The sequence below is a fragment of the Homalodisca vitripennis genome, chromosome X, assembly GCF_021130785.1.
Source record: "Homalodisca vitripennis isolate AUS2020 chromosome X, UT_GWSS_2.1, whole genome shotgun sequence".
In the NCBI taxonomy this organism is placed as follows: domain Eukaryota; kingdom Metazoa; phylum Arthropoda; class Insecta; order Hemiptera; family Cicadellidae; genus Homalodisca; species Homalodisca vitripennis.
Genome location: NC_060215.1, coordinates 45783104 through 45799039, shown reverse-complemented (window position 1 = coordinate 45799039; position 15936 = coordinate 45783104). Strand labels below are relative to the sequence as shown.

At 31.2% G+C, this 15936-nt stretch overlaps 1 protein-coding gene across 1 annotated transcript; it reads right to left on the bottom strand.

Moving 5' to 3' along the window:
• Nucleotides 1-11559: 11559 nt before the first annotated feature.
• On the bottom strand, nucleotides 11560-15246 carry LOC124368509. The gene is made up of 3 exons (XM_046825756.1): nucleotides 15117-15246; nucleotides 14209-14274; nucleotides 11560-12048 (listed from the first exon to the last, which is right to left on the bottom strand). Exons 2-3 carry the CDS (start codon nucleotides 14269-14271, stop codon nucleotides 11704-11706), a joined length of 408 nt encoding a protein of 135 aa, XP_046681712.1. The 5' UTR covers nucleotides 14272-14274; nucleotides 15117-15246; the 3' UTR covers nucleotides 11560-11703.
• Between the last annotated feature and the right edge of the window lie 690 nt (nucleotides 15247-15936).

Sequence of the window (15936 nt, the reverse complement as noted above, 5' to 3'; positions counted from 1 at the left end):
ATCAATTAACTTTTCATAGTAACACAGTTAAGCGCTTTTTATTTATTGAAAAACATACTAAAAACGGAATTTCGACTTTATACTAACTCTAGATGGCAAACAGATGGTTTATAAATCACCATGGTTTATAAAACATAACTGTTAGTTTACTGGAGATACATTGTTTATAACCGCAATTTCACCTAAATCGACAAAATATTTCATCAATTGTACAGTATTATTGTACCGAATAAGCATTTTAACAATATAAAATACATTTCTTGAATAGATCTCACAGTCATAGCCATTAGAAATAACTCTATACTACATATTGCCAGGGATCATTTATATCAAGTTTATAGCCACTAAAACAACCAGCAAACAATAGAAAACCAATCGTAATTTTTATTTAATTTTCATCGATATATGCACAATAACTTTGATTTGTATAGTTAGGATTAACTTTAGCTAAATATAAGTTAGGAAAATATTTTGATTTGTTGAAATATTGATTGAATGTTCTGATTGAATTATCAATCAGAACATTGAAAAATTCAAATGGTCTTTAGTGATCTTAGTAGAAGCTAAGTTAATAAGAATATTTTGATTTCTGCTACGAGTGTTTCGATTTGAAACACACTGTCCGGCTGTTAAAACACACCGCAATGAACTGTTGATTTTGTTGTTTGTTATCTTCTTCACCATCAGATGAATAATTTATTCACTTCAATTTCATCACTAGGTTCAACCAATAATTTAAATATTCTCTGTTGTTATTGCTGCAGGCTACACATGGCATATTTCTATAAATTATCACTATTTACAATAAGAAATCTTCATAAAATATTCACTTTGATACGACTATATAAAAACTCACAAGAAACATATGCGAGGTGTTTACAGCACCCCAGGTAAGGTACAATAGGAGGAAAATTCAATCGTTTCTTATGGTTTTTGATCTGTTCAATTGAAAAAAGGTCCCAGAACTGTAAGTTACGAATGTATTGAGAAAAACCGTGTCAAATGCTAACAGAGTTATGAACACATGTTTTCATCTGCGGGCAACAATAATTGAATCGGCACATGCTAAAAGGGCTTCAGTCACAAAAATTGAAAATTAAGTTCTGTATGGAAACCAAGTATTTGAGGATAGCTTCACAATTCTGTGCTAAAAGAACCTCGTCACATGCATTATTAGTAGAGAAAATGGCTGATGAAATTTGTGTCATGTGGTAGAAGGGCCTCAGTCAGTGACTGAGGACCTTTTAGCACACGCTGTTGGCAACACTGTAAAACCTATTTATTTCAGCTTTTTATTTTAATCTGATTATTCTAACCTGAAACTACAAAGTTGATTCTCTGCTGTACTCTATATTGTCTCTTCTTTAATAATATTGAGTTTTCTCAGTATAGAGTTAGGAGTTCATAAAAGAAAATCCAACAAGTTCTATAACCGCCTTAAAAAGAGGTGGAAAATAGGGATGAGCCACATATCCTAGCCATATCTTTTGATTTTTTGCAAAATGTTCAACTCCACAATATCCCCGTCCAAGAGACATTCTATCTTCGCCTGCTGTCAACCAGTGTGTTTTGCATACATGACATAAACAAGAATGACGCAGTAATCTATCTGTATCATGAGGGTACTGCCAAGAAAGGCCCCAATGAGGTATGCTCGTTTGTATATGACTACTTACAGAAGGTCTCATCGCAGTACACAGAGCTTCATGTGTATTCCGACAACTGCGGGGGGCTATATAAGAATAATTCTTTGGCAAGAATGTTTTTAGCCTTAACTGACACCAAGCGATTTGACAGAATTGAACAATTCTTCCCAATCTGGGGACATTCATTCCTGAAGATGATTCATAAACTGTTTATGATCATAATGTTAATTAACATATTACTTCTGTATATTCTTATATTCATATAAAAGCAAACAGGCTTCATTTTAACTAATAAAATATTCCAAAAGTACGATTTCGAACTCAATTATTCATTGCAAACCCCGTTCCATGCTAAAAGGGCCTAAGTCTGACAATTTCAAGATTTTTTTTGTAAATACAAATAATTCATAAAAATGTTTTCTTATTACAAAAATACTAACCAATACCTACCCTACCTTGTGGTATTTTTTATTTATTTTTGTTATTAATTCTATGTTTTGGAAACAGTTTTTTTTTTTTTTTTTCTCAAAAGTAGGTTGTTTTGACTGAGGCCCTTTTAGTATGTGCCGATTCAATTTTGTTATTTCATCACAAAATAGATTACGATGTTTAATAAAACGTGTAGGAAATTGTTTTCCTAAAAAGGTGTTAATAAAGTACACATTAATTTAACACCTATTCAACCAAATAACAGTGCATTTTTAAAAGTGTCAACGCGACTTCAGCGCATTTTATGTTCGTTTAATAATAGCTCTTGTTGCTTTCCGCAGTTAAACTGGGTTTCTCTTTAACTGCGTAAAAAGCTTTATTAATATATCGAAGTTGGGCCTCACCGGAGTTAACTTTGACCTTGTAAACTTTATTCTTGCTCCATTCCCATATGGAGGGTGAGCTAGAGATCATGAGATGAGATATTTAGCAGAGCAGTTGTAGCATTTCATAAATAGGCTTATACAATTGATTTACTAAATATAATTATATAATAATTATCAATATAATTTTAGAAAATATATGAAAAAATACTTTACAACTTCAACAGTGTTGTCAAAATATGCCTAAAATAAATAATGCAATTTCTCCAGAAAGGGTCCGGGGATGTAGGAATGTTACAATAAGACAGCAGGTTTACTGGTAGTCGGCTTTTATATCGGGATAAAAAATAAGAGTAATTTCGATTTAACAGTGGATCTCTCTGTCTTTGTGATTGGATATTCGGAGGCCAATTAAAAGTGACGGTGATATTTAGCAGGTTACGGGAAGTTATCGGTAAAAAACCTCCGAAACTTGCATATCTGCGTCTTTTTGAGTATATTTTTGCGGTTAATGTTGTTCAGCAAGTATACGCGTAATGCGATTATGGGGGTTATTGCACTTTTATACCAAAGAGAAATGAGAACATTTGAAACTCAGCTAGTAATTATAGCAAGTTTTCAAAGAGTACATGTTGTTTCAATTATTATTCAAATAAAGTTCTCAATTTTAATTTTATTTCAAGCTTCTTTGTAACAGTAATGTAGTATAAAACAGTCAGAATAAGGTTTGCACGTCCATATATAAATTTTTTACATGTTTGGATGAAACCTAATTAAAATAGAGTTTAAACTTAGTCCTTACTACAAGTCCTGTATTACTTGTGACATATGTGGATTGAAGACTTTGACAACCCGTTTATAGTTAAGTTTTATTTAGTTTTGTATATATTAGATAAATAGTACATTTTATTTTGAAGAAACTTTTATTTCACATGAAGGAAAGTTCATTTTATGGAAAGTTGAATTTTTAGTTTGATTTTATTTTTGATACAAGAGGTCAACTTTAATTTAATTTATTTTATTTGAAAGAATAAAATCTTTTCTTGAGAAAACTTTTACAAGACAACTGGTCGTGTAAGTAATTTGGTATTGAATCTAAATCTGATATAGATAAAGAATTTGTTTTCAATGCCGATTTTAATTTAAAGTATATAATAAACTACGCCAACAAATAAATTATTTAGTTTTTAACCAGGATGGATAATTTCAGTTAAACGAATCAAAAATGTTATGAAAAGAGATTTTGAGGAACTAGTGGATCCCTCTACAAAAGCGATTGTTTTGTCACAGATAATTAGAAACAAGAGTAATTTGGAGGAGGGACATGTCGAGTCGAGAATAACAGTGACCATACTCGAAATTTAGAATTAGTATTTGAGAATTGCAACAACTGATCCTTCAAGTTCGCTCACTGATTAAACTTATTGTTTAGTTAAATGAAAACATTTCTAAATGTGTTTCAAACTAAAAAAGTTATATTTTACACTCGTATGTGGTAATTATTGGTATATTATACTAAATTAAAAATATTTTAGATCTATATTCTGTAACATGTATAAAACAAACAAGATAAAAACTGCATATAAACCAACCCCAATGCCATTCAGATCAGCTGAGGGCTGTCTTAGAGCAATTCACGGTGAAGACCCTCAGGGAGCTCTCCAGAAATTGGGCTGGGACTCTCATCTTGTAGTAGAGCGGGTAATTATTGTACTCCTAATGTTACAGTCGAGGTTAATCTGAGCTTCTCACTGGGCACGGTTGTTTCGGCTTCTACCTTAACAGAATGGGGAAGATCCCGAGTCCGGAATGCCAGTACGGGGATTCGGATGCGGACGATGCCCTGCACACCTTCTTCAAATGTAGAAGGTGGGAAACGGACAGAAGGGAGCTGGAGGCAGCTATCGGGCGTGTTTCGCCGGAGACTCTTATAGAAGAGATGTTGTCCAGTCCCGAATCGTGGAGCGCTGTCGCTGCGTTCTGCAAGAGGGTGCTAAGGCAAAAAAGAAGAGAGCAGCTACAAAGCACCAGAATAGCTCATGCCGGTGGATTTTAGAATGAAGTAATGCCCATTGGGCGAACGATGGCACCCTCTTGAAGTATTTGCAGAGATGCGTTCCCGAGAGGGTTTCCAATGCCTGGACCGGTAGGTTTTTAGTGGGTGAGAGTCCCACACAGCAGGGCGAACATCTGTCCCTGACGGTGCATAATGCATTTTCCTATCGTAAAAAAATCAGAGCAAATGCAGACAAGCTTTCATCGTTAATCTACTGTACAGCTCATTCCTCTGATGTGGTTTGGAAGGAGTTTTACGAACTTATATCTCATTAGCCATCATAACCATGTCTCTCAAGTGTTATACTGAATTTATTTCATAGTAAATCCTTCTGTAAATTTCCATGAACACTGTAAAGTAATGGCTTCGAACTAAGTTAAACATTACCCTCTTGCTCGAGTAAATTGCATACTTCGACCATTGTGAATAAATGGGTTTCTCGCCATCAAACGTTGAATGTTGAAGACTGCAGTCCAGTCCATACTCTTGTATGGAGCCGAATTCTGATTGTTGCAGAAAAGAGTGTTTCGGAAGCCGAGTGCTGCCTTAATCTCTACTGGAAAAAGCATATTGCTGAGTGATGGATATGGGCGTACATTGATTTTCAATGTTATTCCCACACTATTGCTTACGAGGGAATGGCAATTGATCTTGCGCAAACGGGGCATATATTTGTGGGAGATATTGCTTTGGTGGAAGAGCGTAATCATACAACTGAGAATTGCAGGACTTCGCGTCGTAGGAAATTAAGTAAAACTGTATTGAGACACACCTCCTGAATTTATACTTCATACAAACGTTATAACACATTTATTGTTTGACGGCTGAAATCATTATGAATTGAAACTGAAATGAAATAAACTACTTTTAAAATCATGTATAATCTGCTACTTACGTTCTGAGGAAATCTCTTCTGTAAAATGTGTCTAGATTAAAGGTTTTTTTCTAAGAAACTTGCTCTGTTATCAAATAATCAATATATCCATATGGAATATTATAATTATTACGTAAATTTAGTAATATTGATTTTTTACAGATCATTTGACAGTGTGAATAAAGACATAACAATAATAATCCACCATATCAGGTTTGTATAGGTCGGTGCAAGGTAATAAGTTGAGTACTGAACAAAAACCAAAGGAAGGGAAAGTATAGCCTGAATATAAGTTTTACATAGACTTTCAAAGGTGAAGCTACAGAGTATTAAGCACTGGAGATATTGTGGTTGTTTAAAACTTTTAGGGTTAATGTTTTTATGCATCTTCTCGACACCTCTATTCACTCACTTGATTTAAGTTTATATTGTACATTCTATAACACATATATTATGGAAGCCTTATTCGTAAAACAAATGTATCTGTACTTTCATTTATATACTTGTAGTACTAAAAATCTATATCTTAGTTATACAATTTTATTACTGTATTGGAATTATAATTCAAATGTTACTATCTTTAGGCTTTTTTACTGATTCCAGCTTTTATCAAACTTATTAGTTTTTTTGAACCTAATAGTCTTAATAATGGTTAACAACATTTAACAGAGGAAGGGGGAAGGGGAGAGGAAGAAGAAGAAGGAAATGGAGAGATAGAGAGAGAGAGAGAGAGAGAGAGAGAGAGAGAGAGGAGAGAGAGAGAGAGAGAGAGAGAGAGAGAGAGAGAGAGAGAGAGGAGAGAGAGAGAGAGAGAGAGAGAGAGAGAGAGAGAGAGAGAGAGAGAGAGAGAGAGAGAGAGAGAGAGAGAGAGAGAGAGAGAGAGAGAGAAGAGAGAGAGAGAGAGAGAGAGAGAGAGAGAGAGAGAGAGAGAGAGAGAGAGAGAGAGAGAGAGAGAGAGAGAGAGAGAGAGAGAGAGAGAGAGAGAGAGAGAGAGAGAGAGAGAGAGAGAGAGAGAGAGAGAGACAGAGAGAGAGAGAGAGAGAGAGAGAGAGAGAGAGAGAGAGAGAGAGAGAGAGAGAGAGACCTCCAATTATATAATATGCCAAAAGTATGCCTTCACTGAGAGCATAAAAATTACAAAATAATGCTGTGCAATATATTAACTAAGATACGGTTCTTTCAAAAGAGGTTGTTATTGCACTTGTTTTATCCAGAATCACATAATCTTAAATAACTTCTTAGCACACCTGCTAATTTATTGATAAAACGTTTTAGTTATTAACCGCATACAATAAAGATTTCCTACAAATATCTATATATATTTATTTAAATTCATTACTGAGAAGACATTTTGCAGTTTGTGGTATTCAATTCATAAACTACGAGTAAGGATGAATAAAACAAATCTTCAACGAAGGTAGATGGACCTAATAGCAATCCACGTAAGTATCTTGCTATTCTACAATCTTTGAAAGATATGAAAAATTATACTATATTCAAAGGTAGAATACTCAACGTGGCTTTTTAAAAAAGAAGTGTATATTAACAGGTAAGGACAGGTTTCTAAACCTATCCTTAATATCCTATATATCCTTATTTTGTTTTAATATGGAACAAAATAATTAAAAATAGACATAATACTCCAAGCTTTAGGGATATTATTTTGGAATCCAGAATATATCAGATTAAAATATGTTAAATGATTTCTCCTTGACTCATTTTCCTCACCTAATAAACTCTGCCGGAACTAGAACCAGGGTCTCTCTTTGGTGGGCGAACATGTTATCACTAAACCACCGAGTCATAAATGTTTGTAATCAACCGTTTTTTTTTAATAAACAGAGTGTTCAAAAAAAGGTATCACAAACTTCTGTGGTTGATAGTATTTTTAATTTCATACAAATAATGTCCTCGTTTAGCCGCTGACCACCTCTTTGTTTTGTTTTGATTATTATCTTTAAAACTAGTTAAGCTAAAGAAAGAGAAATTGTCTCATAGGGTTTAAAAGATAAATGAAAGTTATAATTATGATGATGTTGTTTTCTTTAATATTAACAAAATAGCGTCTAGTTAAAAACTTTAAAGTCAAATAAACAAAAACCAGTATAGTGATAAAAAACATTACTTGACACCAACTATTTAAACACTTTCATTTCAATTTCAGCAGTACTGATTTCAATTAAATATTTCAATGCATGAATGAGCATGACCACTATGATGTACGCCTGCATATCCAGGAACAAAAAATATTTTGTCTTTTCTGGCGGTTAGGCCCAGGTAGGTGTGTTACATGTAAAACTCAATTGCAAACACAAGTGCAGGTTACTTAGTGCACTTCCAAAAACTTTTCTTATTTATAACTTTAAGTGAGTATTATATACAGATTGTGAAAATGGATGCAATATAAAAGTAATATTAAACTACATATACAGGACTGAAATTTACACCTTTAATTGAGGAAATGCAACGATATATTTGGACAACAATCAGCTGTTAACTGACCTGCCTCACTTCTTATTTATTAGGTTTCAATTTACAGTATAAGCGTTAATTCCATTAAATATTTATATTTACTACTATTTATTTCACAAGTGTATCTGATCTGTACTCGACTATTAAGATTATAGTGCATGAATTAAATTTCTTATCCTAAATAAATGCCAACATGGAAACTATACTGGTTTTAACCATATTGGGTCAATCAACTGATAAACCGAATAAATATAAGAAAACGTGATTGAATATAAGATTGTATGAATTAAAACGGTCGTCCCATCACTAGAAACTGCCTGGCAACTGTGTAAATTACGTCATCACATCTCAGAGGTTACAGACAACCACAACTCTTGGGATGCTGGATGGCAAGCAACCTGAAGTCCGACCCCCAAAACGCATAAACAGTTTTTTTTCGTTGACCATGGTCAAACATATTTTCTCTCGTGTAATTTTCGAGGACTTATTCTTTACCAGATATAGAATATATGTTGAATTGCACGCATGCACAAACATTTGTAGGCCAATAACACTGACTAACTCGAAATCTCAAAAAACCACAATTAGAATTTACTTTATACACTAACTTTAAACACAAATTAGTCTTCTTCTTGGATGCTCTCTAAGGAAAAGTTTTGAAAATATCATAAAATGTGCAAATCGCAATACTTAATGAGAATTTATTTATTAAATTTGTCGTTTTAGTCACTAAGACAATCAGAAATACGATTAGAGTGCCACGTGAGGTATATAGATATGCTCAGTAGGAATCTTTCATTGATGTTTTCCTAAAAATTCAACTGTAATCTTTAAAAATCAAGGGATTTATCAGTTTATTTTACAATGTCCACTGTTGGTTAGTAGTTAGTTGTCAAAATGACTAGAATTGTTTATTTCTAAAAAAGAAACTTTCGTAAAGATTACAGTTTTGTATACTTGTATACTAAGGCCAAGAGTATAGTTTTGTCCAAGAAGATAGAAATGCATTATCGGCGAAATGTGTCATGTTATATTATTGACCAAACTTTACGCCCATGGGGATTGTTCCACATATAAGCAATACCTGTACGAAAGGAATGTACGCCTCCAATCAATACGCCGATCTGGTGAGGATGTTCTCTCCATAGGTGTAATGAAAGTGGGAAAGCATTTTCACATAATATTTTTCAGTATTAAGGTAGAATATTTCACAACTTGAACTTTTATAAGTTTTGAAAATTTTAAAAATGATAAAATTTGTCCAGTAGACCAGAATTGTATGTTTGGCAAAAGGTGTAATTTTGTAAGTTTCGCCAAGAGTAATTTTGGACAATTATAATTCTGTCCTATGTAAGTACATACATTTTTTTCGTCAGAACAACAAGGCAAACACTACTATGGTACTAGAAATATCTTAGACCTGAAATATATTAAAAGGACTGGAAATATACGCTTTTTAACCAAAGTAAGTTTCCGAGACCTGTGTGATTTGTGTTTTCTTGATCGGTATTACAAGGCAGATTCAGCTGTGACGTTATGTATATAACGTGATTTAATTTATTGTTCATTGTAGAAGTGTATGTGTACAATGAAGCAAGTTGTTATTTTTTTAAATTTTATAGAGTTCATTTATTTATGTTGTGTAAAGAAATTTTAATATTAATTTGTGTAACTGCCAGCAGTTTAGTTTAGTTTAGTTTGTTATGTTAAAGTTCATATTAAGAGTACATTAATTTTAGTTAAGATAGCTGTTTTGGGAATAATTGAAGGTTTTGGACTTTGTTTGTGCTATATCATGTCCTGTAGCTGTCATGTAAAATTGAAAATAAATAAATAAATAATTAATTAGATCCAGAAATGCTCCTACACGTGCCAAACACGATATAATAATTAAGTTAAACTCTGATACTATTTACCATGAACTTAATAATACTAACCTGATGTATGCCTACTTACGTTTTAAAATGTTTGTAGGACTCCCATCATATTACATCATAATTGCTTTTTATAAATACTTCGGTTCTAAAAATTGCGTGCGAAGCCGCGGGTAAAATCTAGTAATCATGTATATATACATATATTCATAACTTTTACGTAATTAAATGACTTATTTAAAAAAATTATGAATATTTACATAATAAACAAAATTATTAATGCTCGTATGTATTTAGAAAGAAAAATATTAATTTCATTTCTACACGTGATAGTTTAATTTAATTATAAGATAAGGTAAAAAAACTGAACTAAAACTCGCTGCAAAGTTCTTCGTTATACGTATATCATGTGTTTCTTCCAAAAATATTTACTAAGAACCAGATATCTTGATGTCATTAATTGACTGTCGTATATTAAACTCCTATTGTACGTAACCGATAACTAATGTTAAAATGCAAAATTGTACTTGAAAAGTTCTTGCAATTACATTTACTCTCTTGAAAAGTTGCGTTAATTATTCTTAATTCTTAATAATAATTCTGTACTACTGATAACAAGTGTAAGTGCAACTGTCGTGTGTGGGGATTGTATCAAACAGAAGTAGGGAGATAATCGATACAGTACATGGTAGGTACTACTGATAAAAAGTGTAAGTGCAACTGTCGTGTGTGGGGATTGTATCAAACAGAAGTAGGGAGATATTCGATACAGTACATGGTGGGTACTACTGATAACAAGTGTAAGAGCAAGTGTCGTGTGTGGGGATTGTATCAAACAGATGCTAACTCTCTCTCCCTAGAGAGAGTCGATACAGTACATGGTAGGTACTACTGATAACAAGATAAAAGGTCACATAATGTATCGGAACCTGCGCAGACTTTAACTCTGATCCGTCATACGCCTTAAACCTAGCGTTAATTAGCCTTCCTGAATATGGAACGTTATATTAAATGTGAAACAAAATGGTGATAGTAGTGCTTTCTGGAAATTCACTCTTGTGTAAGTTTGTACTCACAATATTCAAACTCGATTACGCACACTTCCGTTTACCGCATATCAGTTTAAAACGCCTAATTGTGTTTACTCCTTAAATATAGTTTTACATATCGTGCTCTTTAAAATTTAATTCCTGTGCTCTAAGTCTATTGTACCCGTACTTCTGATAAAACATGAAGTTATATCAAATGCTGTTCAGCCACAAAAACACATTTTATTTTTAACTACTGTTTATATTTACCATGCACATAACATCGGCCATGGTCATTATTTCTGAAGTCAGTTCATCGTATATTGAGATAAATATTGTTGTAAATATCAGTAGTTACATTAGTGTAAAAGAAAATGTAGCATAATGAAATTATGTCAAATATTGTTTCAAAGTAAGTTTTCAACCAAAAAATACTTGTCTTATGTGTTACATAGAATAAACAAACCAATAGAAATCATAAAACATAAATGATACAATCGAATTTATATTGCATACCTTTTTTAATTTAAGATACCATTTTATTCCTTTTTTATTTTCGTACAAATTCTATGTGTACATAACATAATATGTTTCCTGCCATTTTTAGGTGGGAATGTAAGTTACTGAATAAAACATTCATACTTTATATTTTACATTTATTTAAGTACGTCAATTTAAAATATAATGGAATTAATATGAAACTCACATGTTATAATGATTACTAGAAACCTGGAATGGTGTTAGTTAAGGCCAATAAAAAGAAAGTCTTTGTAATTTTATATATTTTTTAATGTGTCATTCATGACAATATCTTTGAGTAGTGCTATATATTTAAGTAGATATGGAGATCCTTATTCAATGAAATCTCCAACTGAAATCCATGTATGTGCAAGGGAAAGGTAACACGTTGCAGGTGTCACTGGTGGTATCCCTTGAGCCTATCAATAGGGTGCCTGAGCTGCTGGGAGGTAGTATGGTTGTGGTGGCATATACGAAGGGTATGGATATTTGGGAAACTGTGGATATTTTGGATATTGGCTTCCTGCAGGTTTGCCAACAAACCCTTGTCCCATATCACCATAGCCTCCACGGCCATGGCCTATACCTGCGCCTGCATGCACTCCTAGCAGATTTCCACCGATCCCGAATCCGAACAGCGAGTCCGAGGAACGAAGAGAGACACCTTTATTATTTGGGTTTGCTCCGTGTTTCTTTAGTTCTTCTAAAGCTAGGTTCACAATGCTGGATGTTGCAGGAGGTATTTCTATGGAGCTGGAGAATTCTTCCTGAAAATGGTAAATATATTCTACGTGTATATGTACTGTATACATATCAATAGGTACTACAATAACGTAGTCATGTAACATTATATAATTGAATGCTATTATTACCTTTTTTTACAAATATAAATATTGATATAATGATCATAATTTTATAAATGCATTGTATATATGCACTATGTGACTACATTCTCTAATCGTAATCAAAATGCTAATTTTTAATTTGTAAAAGAGATTAGAGGCGAAATTAGGACCACATGGATCTTTCTTGTATTTAACCTGAAAAAAACTTTATTATATACTTATAAAAAATATAAATCGAAGGAAAGGAATGTGATATCTACTCATATTACATAAAAAAGTGTTTATCACTCTCCACCTTTCCTGAACTATTGTAGTAACATATATTATAAGTACTCAGACATTTTATAACAGATACCTACATAATTATATTTATTTTAAAAAACCGTAACATATATGGTTCTATAGATATTTTACATGTTTATTACTCATTATCATGATACCATAAAATATTGTTTCTGTATCTGGTAATACTTGGTGTGAAGTAGTTTTAAATTTATATTAGTCATATTGCGAGTTTTCGATCATCATTTTAATTACAAAAATACCTTATTCAATTTACGAAATTATATTTTTAACAAAATGATTATTATAAAAAATGTAATATAAAATGTATATTTTTAATTAAAGTTTCTTATTATTGATTTTATAAGGCAACAGGAATTTAGATATTTGGCATTTTTGTACTTCAAAATGTTTGTATAATTGTGTTGTAGTTTTGTAACATGCAACGACGGAAAATATTGTTACATTCAAAGTATATTTAAACCAGTCTAAAAGTAATTTAAGTAGTATCAAACTCTGCTTGGAAAATAAATGGTACTTCTTGTTACACTCTTTTAGTTTTCGACTTATTTTCATTCCAGTTTGGGTATTGACCATACTAAATAACATATCAAAAAATTATCGACAGTTTTGTAATAATCTCGAAGCAATATACATTTCTATATATCGTACATTAAACTTTGAAACACAAAACGAATTTACACTACGTAGTATAATCTATATCTGTTGCATTATTTTCTATAAATTATACAAGTTTATATTCATGTGCAGAAGCTTACAGTGGGTAAGAACACTTATTTATAAAATTTCGACTCATCAACGAGAGGATTTTTAAATATTGCATGTTATTTTATTTGTTATTATTCATGGTAAATTATCATATTGGCCAATTTATTAATTTCTAGAGCACTTGTTCTATTTGTAAAAATACCTAAATTTTGTACTATTTTCTAACTACCATAAAATAACTTTAAGAAACTCAATATTCAATTTCTGTCACATTGATTATGTACGTTACAGACCAATCTCAAAAGTCTCAAAATGTAAAAATTTTTAAACATTAATTATTTAATAATTACAGCTTAGAAGTGGTACAACGTTTTAGATATGCGTTTATATATGAAGTTAAATATGTTCAATATTGATAAATGTAATGTAAATCAATGTGTTAAAGTGTAGCAAATATAATCCCAAATTTCGATATTCGCAAATTTTGCTGACCACAAAAAAATACTTTTAGTAGAATTACACATGTGTGACACCTCTTGACAATTATAAATTTTTTAAACAGTTACATTTACAGACACTTTTTGTAATAGAAATAAATGTAACTGCAGTTACCGTTTGGGCAATTATTTTACCTTCATAATTAATGAACGTTGAATTTTTATGTTTGTTTAAGGCGCAATACTTTTTATGGCAAATAATAACTTATCAGTACACGTTTGTTGTTAAATTGTATTTAGAAGACTGCCATTTACTTAATAAAAGTTTAAATTTATGAATATATTTTCTACGTCGATGTGATTAAACTCATTTATATGACATACTCAAATAAAATGTAATATACATATCTTGGTCATAAGGCATCAAAACAAATATATTTACATAGAAGATATTTACCTGTATTCTCAACAGTTTGAATTTTTGCAGTTGTTATCCTACCGTTGTTGATAAGTTACAACCTTTACATATATATTTATTACCGTTATATTTTCAACATAAATATATATTTACATTGAAAGTAACGGAAAATAGGGCATATATAACGAAATACATAATCACTTCAATATTTCTTACCGTTGTATCGCTGCTAACAATCGCTACCACCAGGCAGACACAGATAAGTTTCTTAAACATCATTTCCTGTAACAACACTTAAACATAATTTCCTATAACAATAACATAAAAGATAATTCGTTATATAATCCTATCTCTAATATTTTTTAAAGTTTTTACTCATTGGTACAATGATAAATTAGTCGCTAAAGCTCAGTAAAATGACATGAAGTTGCGTGCTTCATCACAAAACTCGGTGTTACTTTTGTAGAAATGAAGCTGCATGTAAAATTGCAAGTCTAGGTAAATTCTTTTACAAAATATTGTACGAACGGACAGAAATAAAATTACTTTTGCAATTATATATGTGTAATTAAGTTTGTATAAAAAATTACTAAATCAAATCCTTAATTTATATTTATTAATATGTAAGAGGTATGATTTAATACCCACAAATACAAAAGTAAATATAATTACTTAAAACATATTTCGTTTGATATTCATTTTAATGGATTATTTAAATTGAAGTAAATAAAATACAATAGCATATTATTCCTTGGCTTTTCCTTTTCGATATTAGGGGAATTTTTGTTTCATTTGGAGTTATTACTGTTTATGTAATTCAATAAGAAATTTTTGGTTTTTATACACCAATAAAGTATAATAACGCTAACATATAATTCCTTTTCATTTACAGGCAATAATTTACAAAAATATTTAATATAATTCACAATAAATTTTGTAAAGTTCATATTAGTAAGTGTAATACTTGATTATAGTATCGCAATGCTTTTACCTTGGAAAAAGCTGTCGATTAATCAAGAAATTTAAATTTTATATGTACAGATCAAATATAAAGTAAATATTATATAGAATTTTCATTAAAATTTCCATGTGACAAAAATATTATATAAATCATAACTACTAACCTTATGTGGTGTTATGTCTTGAACGAGTGAACAGAGACTGAATGTAGTCAGATGTATATCCTCGTCTTACTGAATGGTATAAAATAAAACCATGAATATCCCGTGACAGTTGTGATATCATGAACAGACACTTCCCATTGTTTTATCCTAATTGACGTGACGAATAATTTATGTTTCTTGTTCGGCTATTGGAAAAATACAATTGCTTATATTAATAACGCTCGATATCAGTATGGTTGAATAGAGTTTGATGGTTTTAGTGTTGATTTCTATAATTGAAACCTTATCAGACCAGTATGAAAGTAACAAAATATAATCGGACTAAATTTTTATTGGTTTAGCAAAAACATTTCAATTTGTTGGTAAAAAATAATGAATATAAAAGAGTAAAATAGAATTAAATTAAAACATATTTACTCAGCAGATATACACAACGTGTTTCTTGAATAGTTGACTAGAAAAATAAGCAACAAGGTTCATATTATATATTGTCATATATACGCCTTGAAATTTGGAATTTATGTTATGTTAGTTAAATGAACATGAACAAATTTTTAAATAAATATAATTTGGGTTTCTAATTGTGTCATTTTAATGCTGTCAAAATTATATATCTCTATAACTGGTATTCCTAAATCAAAAGTGCAATAGTTATAATTCTTTTCTAACGATTAAAATAGCTCATTATATTTTTTGAAACTAGTTAAAAAATAAAGTAATGCAACCTATTTATTTAAACTTTCTTGTGAAAAGTATATTCCTAGGACTAAGTGCAGACTTTTTTACTGTTGGCCTTTGCACCATTAATAGCTGTTTCTTA

Bases quoted from the DNA above. Each gene is read 5' to 3' on its own strand.
- LOC124368509 (XM_046825756.1), bottom strand. From the start codon at position 14,271: ATGATGTTTAAGAAACTTATCTGTGTCTGCCTGGTGGTAGCGATTGTT. The intron at 12,049-14,208 runs GTAAGAAATATT...TACCATTTTCAG, and splicing joins TTGTTAGCAGCGATACAACG to GAAGAATTCTCCAGCTCCAT.